This window comes from Symphodus melops (genome assembly GCF_947650265.1).
Source record: "Symphodus melops genome assembly, chromosome: 4".
Lineage (NCBI taxonomy): Eukaryota > Metazoa > Chordata > Actinopteri > Labriformes > Labridae > Symphodus > Symphodus melops.
This window is the reverse complement of record NC_136694.1, coordinates 23,548,635-23,565,694: the sequence shown is the minus strand read 5'-3', so window position 1 is coordinate 23,565,694 and position 17,060 is coordinate 23,548,635. Positions and strand designations below refer to the sequence as shown.

The following is a 17,060-nucleotide window of genomic DNA, read 5'->3' as shown; positions in this document are numbered from 1 at the left end:
ACATGACAAGCCTGTTATCTCCAGACAGAGCAGGAGGAGGCCTGACCATGGCAGTTTGCAGAAAATGTGATGTGATGAATCCGACTGCTCTCCCCACAGACAGTCCTGATCGTGGTCTCGATGGCTGAAATCAACTCAACCAAACTGGATCATTTTTGAGTTCTCTATAATGACACAATAATCTGAAGAAACAAGAATGGTTTCGTCATGATAAATGAAATTCACTTAAACTGAGAAAAGCAGTTGAAGCGGTTCAGTGCATTTTGTCTTCATTTATGGTGTTTCCGTTTATCCGACGTTTCTCCATCTTATGGTTGTGTGTCAGTATTTTCAAGGCTAGTGCTGTATCTTATAAACAGTCTATGGTTCAGGTAATGAACTGCTGTTGCACAACTACACAGTCATGTGACTTCTGCATGACTGAAACACAAATCTAATGTGGTGCTGCTACACTCCTCTTTATCATACTTCACCTCTCAAACAAGTAGCTGTCAACACCACAGTACCTTGTGCTGCCTTTTTTGTATCGAATAAAAAAAAAACGTACCTGCCAACAGTCGCTTCTTTTACTGAGGGTTTATGGTGGAAGAACTTGGAAAAATCATCCAGTGAAAGTTCTACTCCTCGCTGAAAATAAAAGCAGTTCAGGAGAACCGCCATTTTACACCGGAAGTTGTTAACCGGTCGAAGTGTGTCAGGTGATTAAACTCATGGCAGGAATTTCCCAAGATTGTGAAGACTCTTCTGAAACTTCTTTTCTTCACTCGGTAAGTTTTATGTATTATTATTATTATCTTCTTCTGATCTCCTCTTTTGTAACATATTGGTTTTTGTGGCCATTTTTGTGCTCGGCATTGTCATATTTCTACTGTGCCACTGTTGAAATGCTGGCTGTGTGTTTTTGCTGTGATGCTGCTTTCAAGTATCAGAGGTTATTTCTGTGTTTTGTCTGGTTCCAGTCATTTATGTTGCTTGCAATAAAAGCACATTTTGCTTGAGTGCTCAGAGTGATGCATATGATTTTTTGTTTGTGGCATATCTCATCAGCTACAGTTTAGTTGTTTGTCCTGAACTTGTCAAAATTATTATGTAGAACTACACCAAGTTTAACATTAGACTTTTGCTCACTAAATAAAATTCCCGTAGTTCCAATGAAATGTTGTGTTTACCGCAGTAGCATATGCTTTATTGTTGCGTTGGGGTCATGTTGAGGTACAAATTTGGTTCAAGAGGAAAACGTAACAACAAAATCCTTGATGCGTATTTCTCTTATTTATTTCGAACAGACAGTAATGCACGTGTACGTTTCTTTGTGTCACTTAGTGTTGTTTATAACGACCTGCGACAGTTGGTAGTAGCCTACAGCCTTTACATGAATACAAAACAGAGGAAATCAAGACGAAATGATAGAAGGAAAACAGAAACACAAGAATGAATAACATCTTTATAATGTAAAATAAATACAACTGGCTAATAATAATATAAAACACATAAAAATGCATACCTTTAGGAGCAATGTCTTGTATATATATATTATTTTTTGCACTAGCACATGGATGGGACATTGTAACCAGGTTTGAACACCTACAATAAATAGTTGTAGCCGAGGTTCTCTACTCCTGCATGCCTACATTTAAAATGTATTCGCTTCAGTGATCCTCTCTGCCCAAACACCCAGAGGCTCACTTTGCAACCACATGTTACTCTTATTCTGTTTGTTTGTTTGTTGTTGTGTGTGCTTCTTCTTCGTTTGTTGTTTAATATAAGTTACTGTCTCAAACAGGCAAAAGCATTACCACAATCTGGACTGGGGTGTGAACACTGGTCTGTCTTTTATCTTCGCTCTTGTTTTGCTTTTGCAGAAAATAAATCCATTATCCACTTTTGGTGTCTTAAACGTGTGCATAGACTTTTGAGAATGTAGTTTAAGACCTAGAATGACTTATCAACATTTTATCACAGCTATTCTAATGAGCTCATGCTAACACCATAACAACAATAATAAGTCATCTATGTATTTATTCATTCTGTTTTTCCTGTATGTATAATTCAGAAGAGGATATTATCTGGATAAAGTGGTTAGTTTTTCATGATGTTGCTACACATTAGGTTGGATTTACTGGATTTTCAACTCTCTAGATGGCACAGAATATTTGAAGCCTACTACATAAAGGTAAGAACAGGAGCGGTAGTTTGTGGTTGACGAGGAGAAAAAAAAAAACAGACATTTAGTGTCAGAGTCTGTAAAACTATTTTTAGGATTTTGGGGGATGTTATATCACCACTCTCATCATCTACTGGGCTAAAGTATTGTTGAGGAAATTTAGCAGCCACATTTGAGATGTTCTTTATAAATCCACTGCTTACAGTTGGCTGAATGATTTTCAGGATTATGAAATTGATCATTTAACGTCCAATGCACGACCAGTAGGATTGAGCTCTTCTGAAGCACAATGTGAGTATAACGTCTCTTGGCAAGGACAATTAATGCGCTGAGTCCAATTTTATGTCAGCAAAAGATCCTAATTACAAGCGATAGGGTCTTAAGGACCATCCTCTTTTCCAAGAACAACAGAGAAACCACTCAGACGTTCTGCCAAACATTTTCAACAACTTCCCCAAATAGCCTGGAGAGCAACAATTTCACAATGTAAGCGTATCAACACATTGCTGTACATCAAACATATTAATCTTGTAATTAAGTGTAGTGCAGTGTTTTGGATTGGAGGTCTTGTCAAACAAGTTGAAGGATAATGCTGAACTTGTTGAGTACATAGCAGACACACCACTGTATTGTGTGACTCATTACAAATTGTAAGCATGGCTTACAACAACCCCTCTACTCTGGTTTCCTGAATGTGAAGCATCCATGTGGACCACACTGTTAGTCTGTCCCTCAGGCCAAATTTAGTTTTGAAATGTTGTTACATTGAGATGCCCATTTGATATCACTTTGATGGCAGGGAATGCCTGCAATGCAGCTCCTGTTATTTTTACTGGATCACACTTTGTGGGGGGACAAAGGATAACTGATACTATGACAGCTTTAAAGATCAGCATGGTGTTAGTTATCTTCTCTCCAGGGGAGCAACGCAGCTAATTGCTTGACATAAATGAACCAAGAAAAATCCTGATTGTAAAATCCCTATACGACCCTAATAAGATAAGAAGTCTCTGTTTCTCTATGTGAAACCCATTGCTTTCAAAGGCCACCATGTTTCAATCAGTTTAAATTTCTCAGTCAAATACTCTTGGATTACTTCACATGTAAACTGCGAGAATTGTCTCCAACTAGGGACAAGAGTTGAATTTAGCAATAGTATAAACTCTCCATGCAGCACGTCTCTTTCATGCTTAGTGCTGAAACAGTGTTAAATATCAGGTCCGGTAAACCTTTAATCATCAGCACTGATCTTATAAAATTCATGTTTAATATCTACATTTGTTTGAAAATTGATGGCCTTTCAGTAAATTCTGTCTCCCTTAATGTTATGAATGCCCTCACCCTGTCACTAAGGAGTAAGGGATAAAAAGAGAAGAGACACACGTTGGTATAGAGAACGGAGGACCTCTAATGGGAGTGACAGAGGGTGAATTATCAAGGTTTATTATAGAGGCAGTAAGGTATTTTAGGACCTGTCTTTCAACGGGAGAATATCCCTGGACAGGGAGAAAAACGTGCACACTCTTTCAACAAACAATGACAATGTGGCAACCTGCCTTAACGGACAAATCCAACCTGTTAATGATACATAACAACACTTTAGCACTGTGAGATTTGTTGTAAATAAAAAGTGTGTTGCACATAAATGTATTATTATTTTCTTATAAGAAGAATATTTAGTTGAGTGTTACATTGTGTAATATTGTAATGTCATGTCAGAGTTTTAAATAGATTCAGATGAAAATATGACAACATTCACCTTTAACCATTTGCTTCCAATGCACACATTAGTGTGGGGTTGAGTGGTTTATAATGTGGATTTAGGCATCACAAGTTAAATCTCACAACAGACAGAAAGTGTGGGTGTTGGGCTTTATTACACTTGGTACATCTGGGGAATTTAAATATGATTTTTTTGAGGTTTGGAGCTGCTTCGGCTTAGGTTGGCCCCCATTGTGCGTGAACAGCTCTCACCTTTCTAATCATAAAGAAAACATGGCCATCGTGCTCCTCATTTACATTCAAAACAGCCTCTTTTGTTCGCAATTAACTTTTGACTTGTGAACGTTTGACATGGTGTGTCATTTGGCCTCGTGCAAAGCACTTTACTTTGGCTCCCATTCTCATTACGTGGACTTGAAAAAATGTGTTGACTCTCAGCATCCACAGCTTGTTGTCAGATCCATTTAGATCTATAAATCCCTCGGAGGGCTGTGTCTCCAACTGCCCTAACATGATGTCGGGCCGCACTACCAGATGTTTCAAAGCTAAATTCAGAGTCTTTTGCTACTTTACTGCTTATTCTGCAATTTCTTTCTTGGCCAGGTTTCCCAAAATCAACCAGTCAGCGCCAACAAATGTGAGCACAAAGTTGCACGTGTCAGTGATTTGTCTGACAGAATGATCAGAAAATTTACATTTAAACCAAACACATACTTAGGAAACACAGTGTTTATAATCTTGACTGCTTTTGAAACAGCGACAGAATGTCAAACATATTTAAGCTCTCATGAACAGGAACCTTTTCTTTTATTATCACCTTATGTACGATTACAATATGCATCTTTGTACATATCTTGCTGTTCAGTTTATGTAAGGTTGAAAACATAGCAGCATATAACTCACTTTTATCATGCACTCTGTAAGGCCTTCTTATCTAAGGGTAGTAGCATCACGTTGTTGTCAGCAGTGTGAACTGTTGGTGACACAACTGTTGTGTCTGCTGAATGTGGCAGTAATTAAAATGATGCGAGTTAAATATGAGCCTCATGCAACTGCATCGTTTACTGGTATTAAAACCAGACTGTTTGTTAAAGTTGCAGTTCAACAACTGAGACCAACCAAGCACCCAGATAGAACCAAACGTTAGCGGTCCATCACGATGGGAGTTATTGGAAACATTTGGCACAGTATCTTTTTAAAAATTATGAAACATGTCAGCAGCGGTCCATCGTTTTAAAACCTTTAAAGAGTGATGGTATAGTGTCGTTAAATGTATTGTAGAATTATTAGGTAAAAAATATATTTCCATAGCGTTCAGCATCTAAGGACAAGGCGTTCTAGAGTTGACTGCCATCATAAATTGTTAAAAGGCCTGAAAAAGTAAAGACACAAGTGCAGCCAGGGGAAAACTGTGTCGATCTTGTTTTGGGTTCCAATGATATACCATCTGCTATAAGATGATTTAATTGGTTCGTTTTTTAATGGATTTTGGCAGCTGAAGATAGCCAAAAACTGAGGGGTGGAAAATTATTGATTGGGTTGACTTTCAGGGTTCTGCCTGACCATCAGGTGAACAATGGAATCACAGGATAGGCACATGTGGTTGGCCCACACAGCCTCTTTTCCTGTTGGAAAACGGTGGTGGTTAACTACTGAAACTGAGAAATGCAAGAAGTGTCAGATGTGAGTAAGTTTAACACTGAAACAAAGAACCAGAGGTAGAACTGACATTTTCCACAAGGCAACACAGTCAGAATGTGTTGGAACAATTACAGTCTTTAAAAACATGTTAGATGCTGCATGATCCATGGGAAGCTTCATTTTCATCTCTTAGATTTTCCTTTTTTGTCTCATGAAAAAAAAAAACCTTTCAGAGTTCATAGTGTCGAGCTTTCAGTGCTGCCTCTCTAGCTGAAAGTCTGAACTTGTCTTTGCTTTGCTTGTTGCTCGTGTTCGCGGTTTTCACTCGGTTCACAGTGCGATTGTCTGCTTGAGTTCATGTTTTTTATAAACACACTCTGACTTTTTTGTCCTTCAGAGATGCACTCATCAGCAGCAACTGTCTTTTTGGATTTGAAAGATTTCCTTGCAGTAACATAGAATGACTTCATATCATTTGACGTGTTCAAATGTTAATGTTTCTACAATAGTGTGAAAGATCTCTTGTCTTTCTTTGTATCTCTTCAGGTTAAATATTGCTATAAAAATTGTCAACAATTTGAGCTTTGTCATGTGCTCACACCTTCTTAATATATTGCAAAAAAGGCAAATATTATCTTGTATATCTGCATCAACCAATGGTACATAAAGGTTTTAAGAGAGTCTTAAAAAAAGGTTCGAGAAGTGGTTCTTAGAAACAGTTTTTAAAGCAGCACATTATCAGTAACTGGTTCTTAATTCCAGTTAAGCATCAAGTTCTGTGAAGTTTCAGTTCCAGGAAGTGTCGAAAGATCGTGAGCCAGAGGTTTTACAGTGAATAGATCCCAATTACATATCCTTTAATAAAATGCAGCCATTAGCGCGCAGGTGAATGGTCAGTAGCAATTGTGATTGGTCAGGTCTCCTTCTTAGGTTACGTCCAGCCAATCAGGTCGCTTGTGGGGCTTACAGGTGTGAATGTCCACCGCGTCCTCACAGTCTTGGCACTCCACAGCGCAGCACCACTTGAACTTGCACTCACACTTGGTGACACGTTTAACACGCATGGTGTCGTAGCCCCGCCCACAGCACATGACCTCACAGCCATCTGTTCCTCTGGATGACTTGTTGCACACTCTGCCCGCTGTTCCCAAGGAGCCTGTAAAAAAAAAAAATCCACATTGTTAGGAATAAAGTCCTAATCTCTTCGAGCATGGTATAATATGACATCTTCAATGTACGCTGCGTCTGACAAAGAATGCTTGTTAACCTATTTTTTTTTTTCTTCAAGTTGATTATCAGTTTCTACAAAGTGATCACAGCACTTTGTCCTGAAGCTGCCTGACCCCGCATTCATATAAAGCAGCGAGGCAGATTAGACTGCAATGAAATGTTATCTCTGACTGCTTCAAAAGTGGTACAGCAGGTTCAGCCAAACGGAGAGCATCAAAGAAGCAAACAGACTGGAGTGCTGCCCGCACTTATTATGGCTTCAATCAAAGATAGTTTAGGTAACCTGCTTTGTGAAGTTTACAGCCAATCACGCTGCATTTGCACATTTCACGTTGAACTTTGATATAGCGTTAAATACAAAAAGGAGATATTACACTGACTAAAGTAATTAACACAGGACCCAGTTAGCTGTGAGTGCTGTTTGATGGGGCTTATTACTGTCATTGCAAAATATGCACAGTTTGGGTTGCTGCATTGGTCCAAAGTTTTATCAGCCCTCTCGTGTCCCCCTACTGGTCTGGGGCCCCAAGCAGTTGCCTGTTGACAAGCAGCGGTCCTGCTCATGTTCAACTGCTCAACCCCACAGGATCCGTGGGGGCTGCGTGGGACATTTTATCAATACATTTGTTCAAGTGTAGAAAATTGCGATGTACTTGTTTAATTCACTCCGCTGCCCCTCTTGGGCTCCCTTAGTTCACCTCCTCCCCTCTCATCTACATCCTATAGAGTGGCTATAGGTGGCCCCAGGCACTTGCCTTCCCGCTTGCCATTGGACAGAGCAAAACCATGATAAAGACGAAACGCAGTGCACACGGGTGCTGTGGAGTGTCAGGACTAACTCTGATTACTTCTTTTTTTCTTTTCTTTTTTTTTTACATTTATGACTCGTAATCAATGGTCAGAGACATTTCAGCTGTTTGGAATTTTCTACATAGATACTGTAGATGTCAGGAACTGCTAACTCTGGCATTAGACCCTCAGAACACAAGATTATTTGACGCTGAAACTTGTCACTGTATTTTTTCACAGCAAAGTATCTCTTTTCCCACACTCTTCAGCCAGGTATTAGCTTCCCAACAGGCCAACAAAATAGTCTCAGATCCCAACACAATGGTGTCCATGTTCTCAGGTGTTAATTCTAGGCCCAAGATCAGGTACCAGGTCTAATAACAGAGCATCCCTGAAGTAAAGAGAAAAGGATAAGAGCAGTTATTCCCCTCGGGCTCTTGGGAGGGGAGCTTAATACTGACCAAAGGAAGGATTTGAAAAATAAGCCTGCATGTATCCTAAGGCTGTGAATTCCAATACAATGGAGATTAGTGGCGAGGAGGGTCATAAGCTTATTTTAAGATCACCTTTTAACAAGAAAAGACAGCTTTGCCTTTGAAGAAACACACCTTTATTAACCCTCAGTTGTCAACCAGCAACAGGGCAGAGTGGCAGAATCTGATAACTTCATGTCCTCTCCTGCACATGTGCACTCCATCTTTCCCACTGAGCTCTTTCATGCTCTACTAAAGGAGCTGGATTGGAGGACAGAGGCAGAGCTTAACAGGAAAAGCAAACACGAGGAATTTAAGGAGATGTTAAAGGTCAAATCATTGAATTTTAAGCTGTGAAGGAATGTAAGCCTTCGGTGTAAAAGTCTCTGACTATCAGAGATTGTGGTGAAACCGAGGGCCGAACACCTTGCTGGATATTGCTCCAGAAATTTGAACATTTGCAATATTTTACTTTGAGTATGAAATTATTATTTAACAGAAGCTAAAATTTGCTCGACAAAATTCGGAATATAATCTGAAAATGTCACTTGTAATATTCAGTATAAAATGGCGTGAGTGTCACGCGGTGATGCACGTACAAGCACAGTTACTTTCCAGTTGAGGGACCATCTGGTCTTCATTACATAACTTATCCAAAAGTATTAGATAACTGCATTTGAGCAAATCGAGCATATTTCTGAGAAAGATATGTATGTATCGGTATCAAATACTTTTTCTCCCCAATATCGGTATCGACCTCAAAATTACCATCGGTCGAGTCCTGGTATGAAATGTACATGACGTTATTTTAAAATATTTGACGTGCTTTGGTGTCTAAGATCATGTTGACGATGTTCTTCGTCAAAACTGCAAACTACATTTTTTTCATTGATTTTTGTGTGGATAACCATCCATCCATCCATCCATCCATCCATCCATCCATTATGGATGGAACTAGAATAGAAAATAAATAAATGCATTTTAATTATGGATGACCATCTCTCCTGAAGTTTACCAGTATCACAGCTCTAACTGGAGCAGCCAAACCTGAATCAATCTCAAAACCCTTTCATGGCTTAATACGCATCATGCTGTATTCATTCACCTGCTGAGCGGTCCATGAGACAATAATCTGGTGAGTTCTCCACATAAACCAACTCGTTCTTGGTGCTTCCCTTGAAGTCCTTGTCAGCCACCATGAAGCCCGTCCCGTCCTGGTTCATGGTCACCTCAATGGCTGTGTTGTACTTCTTCCGGAGGTAGTCTCCTGTCCGCCTGAAGTCAGACATCGCCAGCCAGCAGGTTCTCAGAGAACAGGAGCCGCTGACCCCGTGACACTTGCACTCCAGCTTCATGAAGCGCTTCACTGCCTGCAGCACAAGTCAAAGGTGACGAGGTGTTAAACCAATGATTCTGCCAATGGCACGATCTCGGTATCATCAGCCCTGTTGGCACTTGTTGTTCTGATGTTATGTTGTACTGTTTTTTAAAAAACAATCGTGTCAGTGTGAAACCTGTCGAATGCAGAATGATATCATTTTGTTCTTCTCTTTAAGCTTCAGTAGCCTTGGTAACTTAAACACTGAACACGTGGACTATGTGATGGGCTCACATCACTTGGCCCAAAAGTCAATCAAAATGTTTTCGAAACTATTAATGGATCAATTGATTAATCAGAAAAGCATCTGAATAATTTCGATCTCTTGATTGATAGAGAAAACATTTCTATTATTTCACAATTAGTCAACTAAAAAGCTTAATGTATGTGTTATGGAAACCTCTTTAATGCTATTTCACCATTCAGGAATCGTGTTTTCAATCTATACTATTCGGTTTACGTTTCCCAGATGTCCCACAGTAAAATCTCGCAAAGCAAACCAATGTAAGGGGATGGTCAAACGCTCATTTATAACTTTCTAGAAATATCTCTCAGGCTTCCTCTTACCATCCGACCACAGCGGTTGTTGTGCAGGTTCATCAATGCGCGAGCGTCTTTTACCATCCTCTCCCGGGCGTCCACAAAGGTCTTGGCAAACTTGATGCCGTAGTTGATGTTGTCGCTGCATCCGCCCCAGTCGAAGGTGCCCCTGTCGTCACTTGCTTGGCCTCGCTTGTGGCCGTCACAGCTGCAGATCTTTAGCTCCCCCTGACTGCAGGCCCTGGTGATGGCGTAGACCACTCCAGCTGAAGAGATGGCGTACACGAACGCTGCCTCACGACTACCTGAGCGCTCAAAAAGAAGAACATTATTACAAGCAAGCTCGATGAACGCAGCAATTCTCTCTCTGCGTTGTGTGTTTCTGCTCGGAAACGAAGATGCAGAGGAATCAGTCTTTTAATGACGGATGGTCCAGACAGAGGAATCAGCGTGTCTATATCATCACACTCCAGCCCATTCTCCTTTCACCTTTTTTTAATTTGCACAGTTGGCAGCTTTCTCAGTCACTGGGCTGTGTTTTCATTTCAGACAAGAGGAGATTTCAGGGATTATTTGGTCTGGCTTTCCCACCCACCTCTTGTCCTCCTTCTTGCTCACGCAATGAAGCAGAACACAGGCGATATGTCAGGGAGTAAAGCTTTGTCTGGCTGCCAGAAACATCTACCCAAATATTTACATCTCTGTATTACTGTTTATACATCACTAGTATGGTGATCTGCTACTTATTTTCGGGGGAACATCCACTTTCCCAATCTCATTCCTGAGAAGGTAAAAAAACAAGTCCTTTCTCTTTCTGTTTGTACTCTAGAGCAAAGTTGGTTTTATAAGACACTTATTAATTCTCTGCTTATCTGGCAGCCGCAGAGACATTTACGAGGATGATTAACTTAAGTGTCATCGACATAAACAACCACTGTCACGCACAGAAACCCCTGTCCAATATGTGCTCACTCACTTCGCAGCATCACCCGGCCAAACACAGTGTGGTCCCGCTCCATCGTGCTGCAGTTCCAGCGGTGGTGTCTGAACTGGTGCTGGCACTCTTTGATCCACTCTTTGGCTCCCTCGCCAATGGACTGCATTAGGTCCGGGTATCGCTGGCACAGTTGTCGTTGCTTGTTCACCAGGCCGGGAATGTTGTCGCAAATCACCCGAGCACCCAGCGCCCCGATGTACCTGCAGACACGACGCCCAGTATTAGTCAAGATAAAGATAAAGGAGCATTTCACCAATGGTACACAACGTTTATGTTCATCATAAGTCGTTGAGAGTGTTGTCGTAAATTGCTGTCTTGGCTCTGGAGGAGGTTTGCAAAGTCTGAGGGGAAAAAAACAACCTTTGTGATGTTGTAGTTATTTCTTCAAGGTTATCACAGCTTTTCTCCATGATATATTCACCAAGTGAAACATTTTCACCCTTATTTTTGACGGAAGAACATTCCTACATTATTCCAAGATTGGATAATTCACTGTTAAGTTTTAAATCAAACAAAGAAGTCGTCTAAATGAACTCAGTGACTCTTTCACTTTGTTTTTTTTCTCGGGTTTGATTCATGAGTAACATAGACACAACCACATTGTGTTCATCCATTTTACGTAGCTTTATCAGGTGTTTGCCTTTGACTTCTGTAACTTTAAGTGTAGGTGAGGATTGCCTTTCAGCCATTTTCCTAAAGTGTTGCTTTGTAGGTCCTCTTATCAAACGGAAGATATTGCAATGTTTCTCATAATTACAAGTCAATTGTAGTTAGAAAGAAGTCCATGTCAGATCCTTAGAGGATTTCTTTCCTTCAATTTCTTCAACATTTCAAAATCTTGCAACTTTATGGAATCTCAATAACATGTTAGTTAAGTACCATTTAATGGAAAGTGTTTCAGTGGGAAAATGGACAAATCACTTTTTGGGGGGTTATGTACTGGACCATGCCTTGTTTGGGACTATTTAGCAGTAGTCAACCAAAATGCCAAATTCTCCTAGAGATGGCTCCTTGCAGGGCTACAACTCACCAGTTTCATGACACATTCTTTGGACAACATTGCTACATTTGCTAATATTACAACATCTGCCATGATACGATTTGCTTTGGGGGCCTGCAATCAATTTTACCCATATCACAGAATCTGTTACGTTTCACCTGAAGAAAATGTTTTGAAAAAGTAATTTGTAACATCTAAAAGGAAAAATAATCGTTTTATCAAAGCCTGGTGTTTCACAGGTGGTTTTTTTTCATTTCACAACGAGGGACTCCGATAACCTTCTTAAATTTACCGTTTTAGATTTGTGTTTCACCATGTTGAATTGCACCAAACATTTCAAACACCTAACACTTAATTCTAAGAATCAAACTTTTGTTTGCCTGCATTCTTACCAATTTCGATGCACCACGTTGTGCCTCTTCAGCACCAGAGTATGATCCAGTCTTGCTCTCTCTTTTGCTTATTTTGAATTTATTTTGACTACATTTACAAACATAGACTTGACGTGTTTGTGTTTCTGTACTCTTTTTTTCAGCTGTATAAACGTGTCTTATGACATTACGTGATTTACATGACAGTGGTTTGTTATGCATTCTTTTAAAAATGTAAAAAAAAAATGTTCATTTCGTCAAAATCTAGAATGATATTGAATCCGTAAGCCGTGGTGATGCAGTGCAGAAATTAGCTTATTCTAGTTTTGCTGTAATCTTGATTTTGATCAATGGAGGGGTTGAGACAGCCTCATAATGAGAGAGAAAGAGAGTGAGTCTAATCATAATAACTGAGGTCCAGACCTCGCTGACGTTATTGCCTCCTCCTGTTTCTCTCTCAGCAGGACGTTTCAGAAAGTCCTCAAAATTACACAGCGTTATGGTTTTGTTATCACAGATAATTCTCAAGTGAAGCCTTTGAGCCAGAAAGTAGCCAAACTAAGAGTTGATAACAACATCAGAAGTCTGCTAGCATCGTTTAAAAGATGGACAGAAGCTGTGAAACAGACATGGGGGGAGTTTGAAAATAAAGATGCATCTTTAAGATGCAGATCGACGGACCGTTTCACCCCAAGTTCATGATACCAAAGAAGGAACAGTACGAGTACACAGCCTCTATAAAAATGTCAACTAGTTGTTATTCGACATTTGGTCGAGCCTAAGCATGCTGTTCATCTCACAATGTGTTGTAGATGACATCAGGGAGATCACGTCAGGTCTGAACAGATCCAGGCGGAGAATTTCGGTAGCTGCTCAAGAGGAGAGCGTTTTCTCTATGAAACGCTCAACACAGAAAGCAAACAGCAAAGTGTCACTTCCATATGTTCAAAGTTTCCCTCTGTTCGGGATTGACGATTACATTTCTATTCATGTCCACCATCCAAGAGTCACATGTTTTTTCTTGTCTACTTGAGACCCTTTTACAAAGACACTACACTCCTGACAGTTTTTAAACTTGGTCAGGGAGGGTAGTACATGTGAACACAAAATGTCCAAATGTGGGCAACCCAACTTAAAACGCTCTTTTCCTTGCCAGCTCCTACCTAAAATGTCTGTGTAAAGTTGGGGTGACCAGATGTGTGAACACAGTAGGCGGATGATAACTTTTACTCTAGCTTATTGCAATGTGCAATATTCACATCCCTGCTGCTCGGTTCTCTGGATATTGTCTTCCACTCTTGAGTTTATGAGAAATGTCTCCATCTATGTTATAGAGATATTAACCTCTTCCTCCTTCCCCTGCATGCTCTACCCAACAATACCACCACCAACAAAACCATAAACAGTGTTTCAAGTTCTTTATTTGAAAAGAAATATATTTTCAAGGCTTTTTACCTTTATTTCGCTGTAGGACAGTGGCAAAATCAGGGAGAGAGAATATAAGGCCGTCCACTTGAAGGACTAAACTCCGTACATGAGGTACAACCTAACGGCAGGGGCAGGTTCATCAGCGACCCTCGTAGTTCAAGTTCTGAGCACGTCAGACACAGCCAATCTCCTGCTGTGAAGCTCTCTGACATTTCTGGATCTGAGTATCCTGAAATTGTTGGGAGATCATGTGTGAAAGGGGGCATAAATTCAGGATGTGGAAGAGATTATTAAATTCCTCCCGTTCAGTGAAAAACCACTTGTTCCCTGTGACGGGCCTTTGCCTCCTGCTCTATTCACACATAATCCCTAACTTTGGAGCAACTCTTAAAAGGGCGGATCACATGCTGCTGCTATTGTGACAGTGGGGGGGCCTCTTATCAACAGGACATGAGGACAGTCATTTACAGTGCAAGTGACCGCTCAGGCCTTTCCCTCCCTCCCTCTCTCTAAGCCTGCACGCTCCACTCTCCATCCGGATATCATTATAGTCCCTAATCGCAGCCACATTTGTGTCGCCTGGCCACCGAGACAGAAACGGACGGAGCAGGCAGTTTCCACTCCCGTTATGGCTGTTCTCCACCCCGTTCTGACTGTGACTATCAGTCTGTGCAGTAAAGCAGAGCAGAAGCACTACTTGTGTTTATTGTGCGTTGTACATACCGGCTGTGCCAAAAGACCCCTGACTGTCTCCAAGAGGACACACACATAGAGGGAGAGAGGGAGAGAAGAAGGTCCCTGCACAGAAAGAAATGCGCTGCTCATCTAAATCATCGCAGCGGTTTGACTCACTTGAACACGGCTTCCAAACCTCTCGTGCTCTCTGTATCTCTGCAAATTCTCACAGATCTAATTGCTTATGTATTTGCATAAAACTACTAAGGGATTACACATAGCAAATAGGATAGAATATGCACTGTCTCTCTTGGGAAATTACCATTCATAACATTATTTACAAAGTGTGCATTTTGTTAATCTAAATCCCTCCGTTTTACAGAGTGTAATTGCAGAGCAGAGCAGGGCTGTAATTCAGTGAAATGCTTCGGTGCGGTTAGTTAATTAAAAACGTATACATTAAAAACAATTTCTCTAAGTGTGACCTGAAGGCTGACACATGAGAGCACCTTTGTCAGGTGGGTGGGAGAGACAGGGAGGGGAGGGGGGGGGCATGTTTTTTTTTTTTTTTCAACCTCTGGGCGTTTTTAAACCTCAAGAGAAATCATCAAGGAACATTTATTCATGCATCAGTGCCTGCACCTGCCACTTACTCTGGGCAAGATGGATGGATAGGGGAGATCCCCCCCCCCCCCCCACCCCCTAACCCCCAACACCATAAATCTTCATGAAACACATGACACACGCTGCTGAGCTGAACATCTCACTCTTCATTGATGTTTGAAAGATTAACACCAGCAGCAAAAAAAATTCCCATGCAGAGCTGATGATCAATGTATTTGTTCATGTTATTGCACTATTTATTTAATTACAGTGCCTATGAGGTAAGGTCAATATTTTGTGACTGTTCACAGTGTCAACAGGAAAGTGTTTTTAGTTTGTTGTAATTAGTTTTCTTAGTTTGAGTAAAAAACGTTTTTTTTTAAACAACATATAACAACAGTATTTTTTAATAAATGTTTAGAGAGATCAAGCACCATGATGTTGAGTTTTAGAGAATCAGACTGTTTTTCTTCCACTGCAACTACAGTTTATAATTACATATGTTTGAATCACTGACTAAATCAATTGTGAGTTAAACCAAATCCATTTCAGAGATCTCACTCACCACCACGATGAGTCCACTCTGGGTGTGAAGATGAGCAGCAGCAATATAAAAATGGAGAATACTTTCGAGGTGGGTTTGGAGTGATGTTTGCTTTTTGTGCCATGCCTGATCCCCATAGCCCTGCTGCTGTCCGATAAGCTCCGAGATTTCATCAGACAAAACATAGTTCTTCCTTTCATGTGTTGGCAAAAGCTGCGGAGTCAGGTGTGAAAGTCCTCGACGGGTGTCTGTCGTCCATCATTGAAGAACTGAAGGAACTTCAGACAGGAACGGGAATTGTGTTTTTAAACTCCATCACTTCACGTTTACATGTTTGATTAAGCCATGCAGCGTTTCTTTCGTACAACCATAGTCTTCATCGGCGCTTTGTAACCTCAATAACGAGCGGAATGATTTCTCCGACTCTTACGGTATCAGCGTAACATTCAAAAGTCCTGCTCCAAAATGTGCGCAAAAATATCAGTTGTAAAACACAACATCCGCCACTTAAAGAAAAGTACCCCCCAAAAAAGTTGCTCAAATAGAAGTTGAGTGGAGACTTCTATCCGAGGATGGGACGGGGAGTGTGCGCACCTTTCCTCCTGGAGCCGGAATGAAGATGCGCACAGAGCTGCGCCGCGGTGCGTCAGCTGTCTGTGCACCCCTCCCTTCCCCCCACCCCTTTGTCAGAATATTACAAATGTGGTATGTGGAGCAGCAGACAGCAGGACAGGAGATGTATATATTTAGTTTGATGGAAAGTAGTCCCCGTCTGTGAAGTCTGCTGCGTGAAACATAACGCATCCAACTTTTCATTACACTACGTATTGACAGCCAATGAAATTCCTTTTCTTTTCTGACAGTGGAGTATGGTGCTTCATGCTTGTTGTCATTGTATAGAGATGTGTCTATATGCAGCTGTTCCTGATATGAGTTTCTATCAGGCAATGAATCAGAAGGATATTAATAAGTGGCTGATTTTACGTGATTGGAATATTATACAGCTGAAGCACTTCTGTATAACATTTTTGGTTAATAATTGCACTTCAATGGCTTTTTCATTGCATAACATTTAAAAACAGTAAGTTCAAACCCTTGAGGACTGAAAGCTTTCTTGTGGCAGGCTTGTTCTAGAAAGTATGCAATTTATCAAATAGAGCAAAATGTGTGTCATTCCAATATAGGGTTAGGGTTACAAAATTGGCAGGAAAGTCATTTCTGATGTCCATCATCAGTGTAGAGGAGAGAGTTTTGCTTGGGAAGCTTCAGCTATGAGAGGTCAAGCTTGCATGCTTTGACACATCATTAAACAGGAACTGTGTGTCTCCATAGAGATCAGTAATCCTTCCCAGGAGGCATTGATTAATATGGCTGGTGGTGCACTGTGACTGGGCTTTTTTTTGCAGAATTGAACACTTGAACACAGATTTGCCGTTGTCTGAAATATTAACTATGAGCTCAGGTTGAAGGAATCCATTCACATAATGCTGATATTTCAGTCCAAA

The 17,060-nt window shown here is 40.7% G+C and overlaps 2 protein-coding genes across 2 annotated transcripts in view; both read right to left on the bottom strand.

The window, feature by feature from the left end:
* The window catches only part of LOC306822231 (uncharacterized protein), a 237,273-nt gene that overhangs the window by 22,861 nt on the left and 197,352 nt on the right, over positions 1–17,060 (bottom strand). The window lies entirely within an intron of this gene.
* Positions 4,675–16,140, bottom strand: LOC306822649 (protein Wnt-2b-A-like). The gene is given in 6 exon segments (XM_079341788.1): positions 4,675–6,683; positions 9,125–9,389; positions 9,965–10,242; positions 10,914–11,134; positions 15,577–15,752; positions 15,755–16,140. Coding segments are annotated over 6 exon segments (1,233 nt in total). The 5' UTR covers positions 15,818–16,140; the 3' UTR covers positions 4,675–6,453.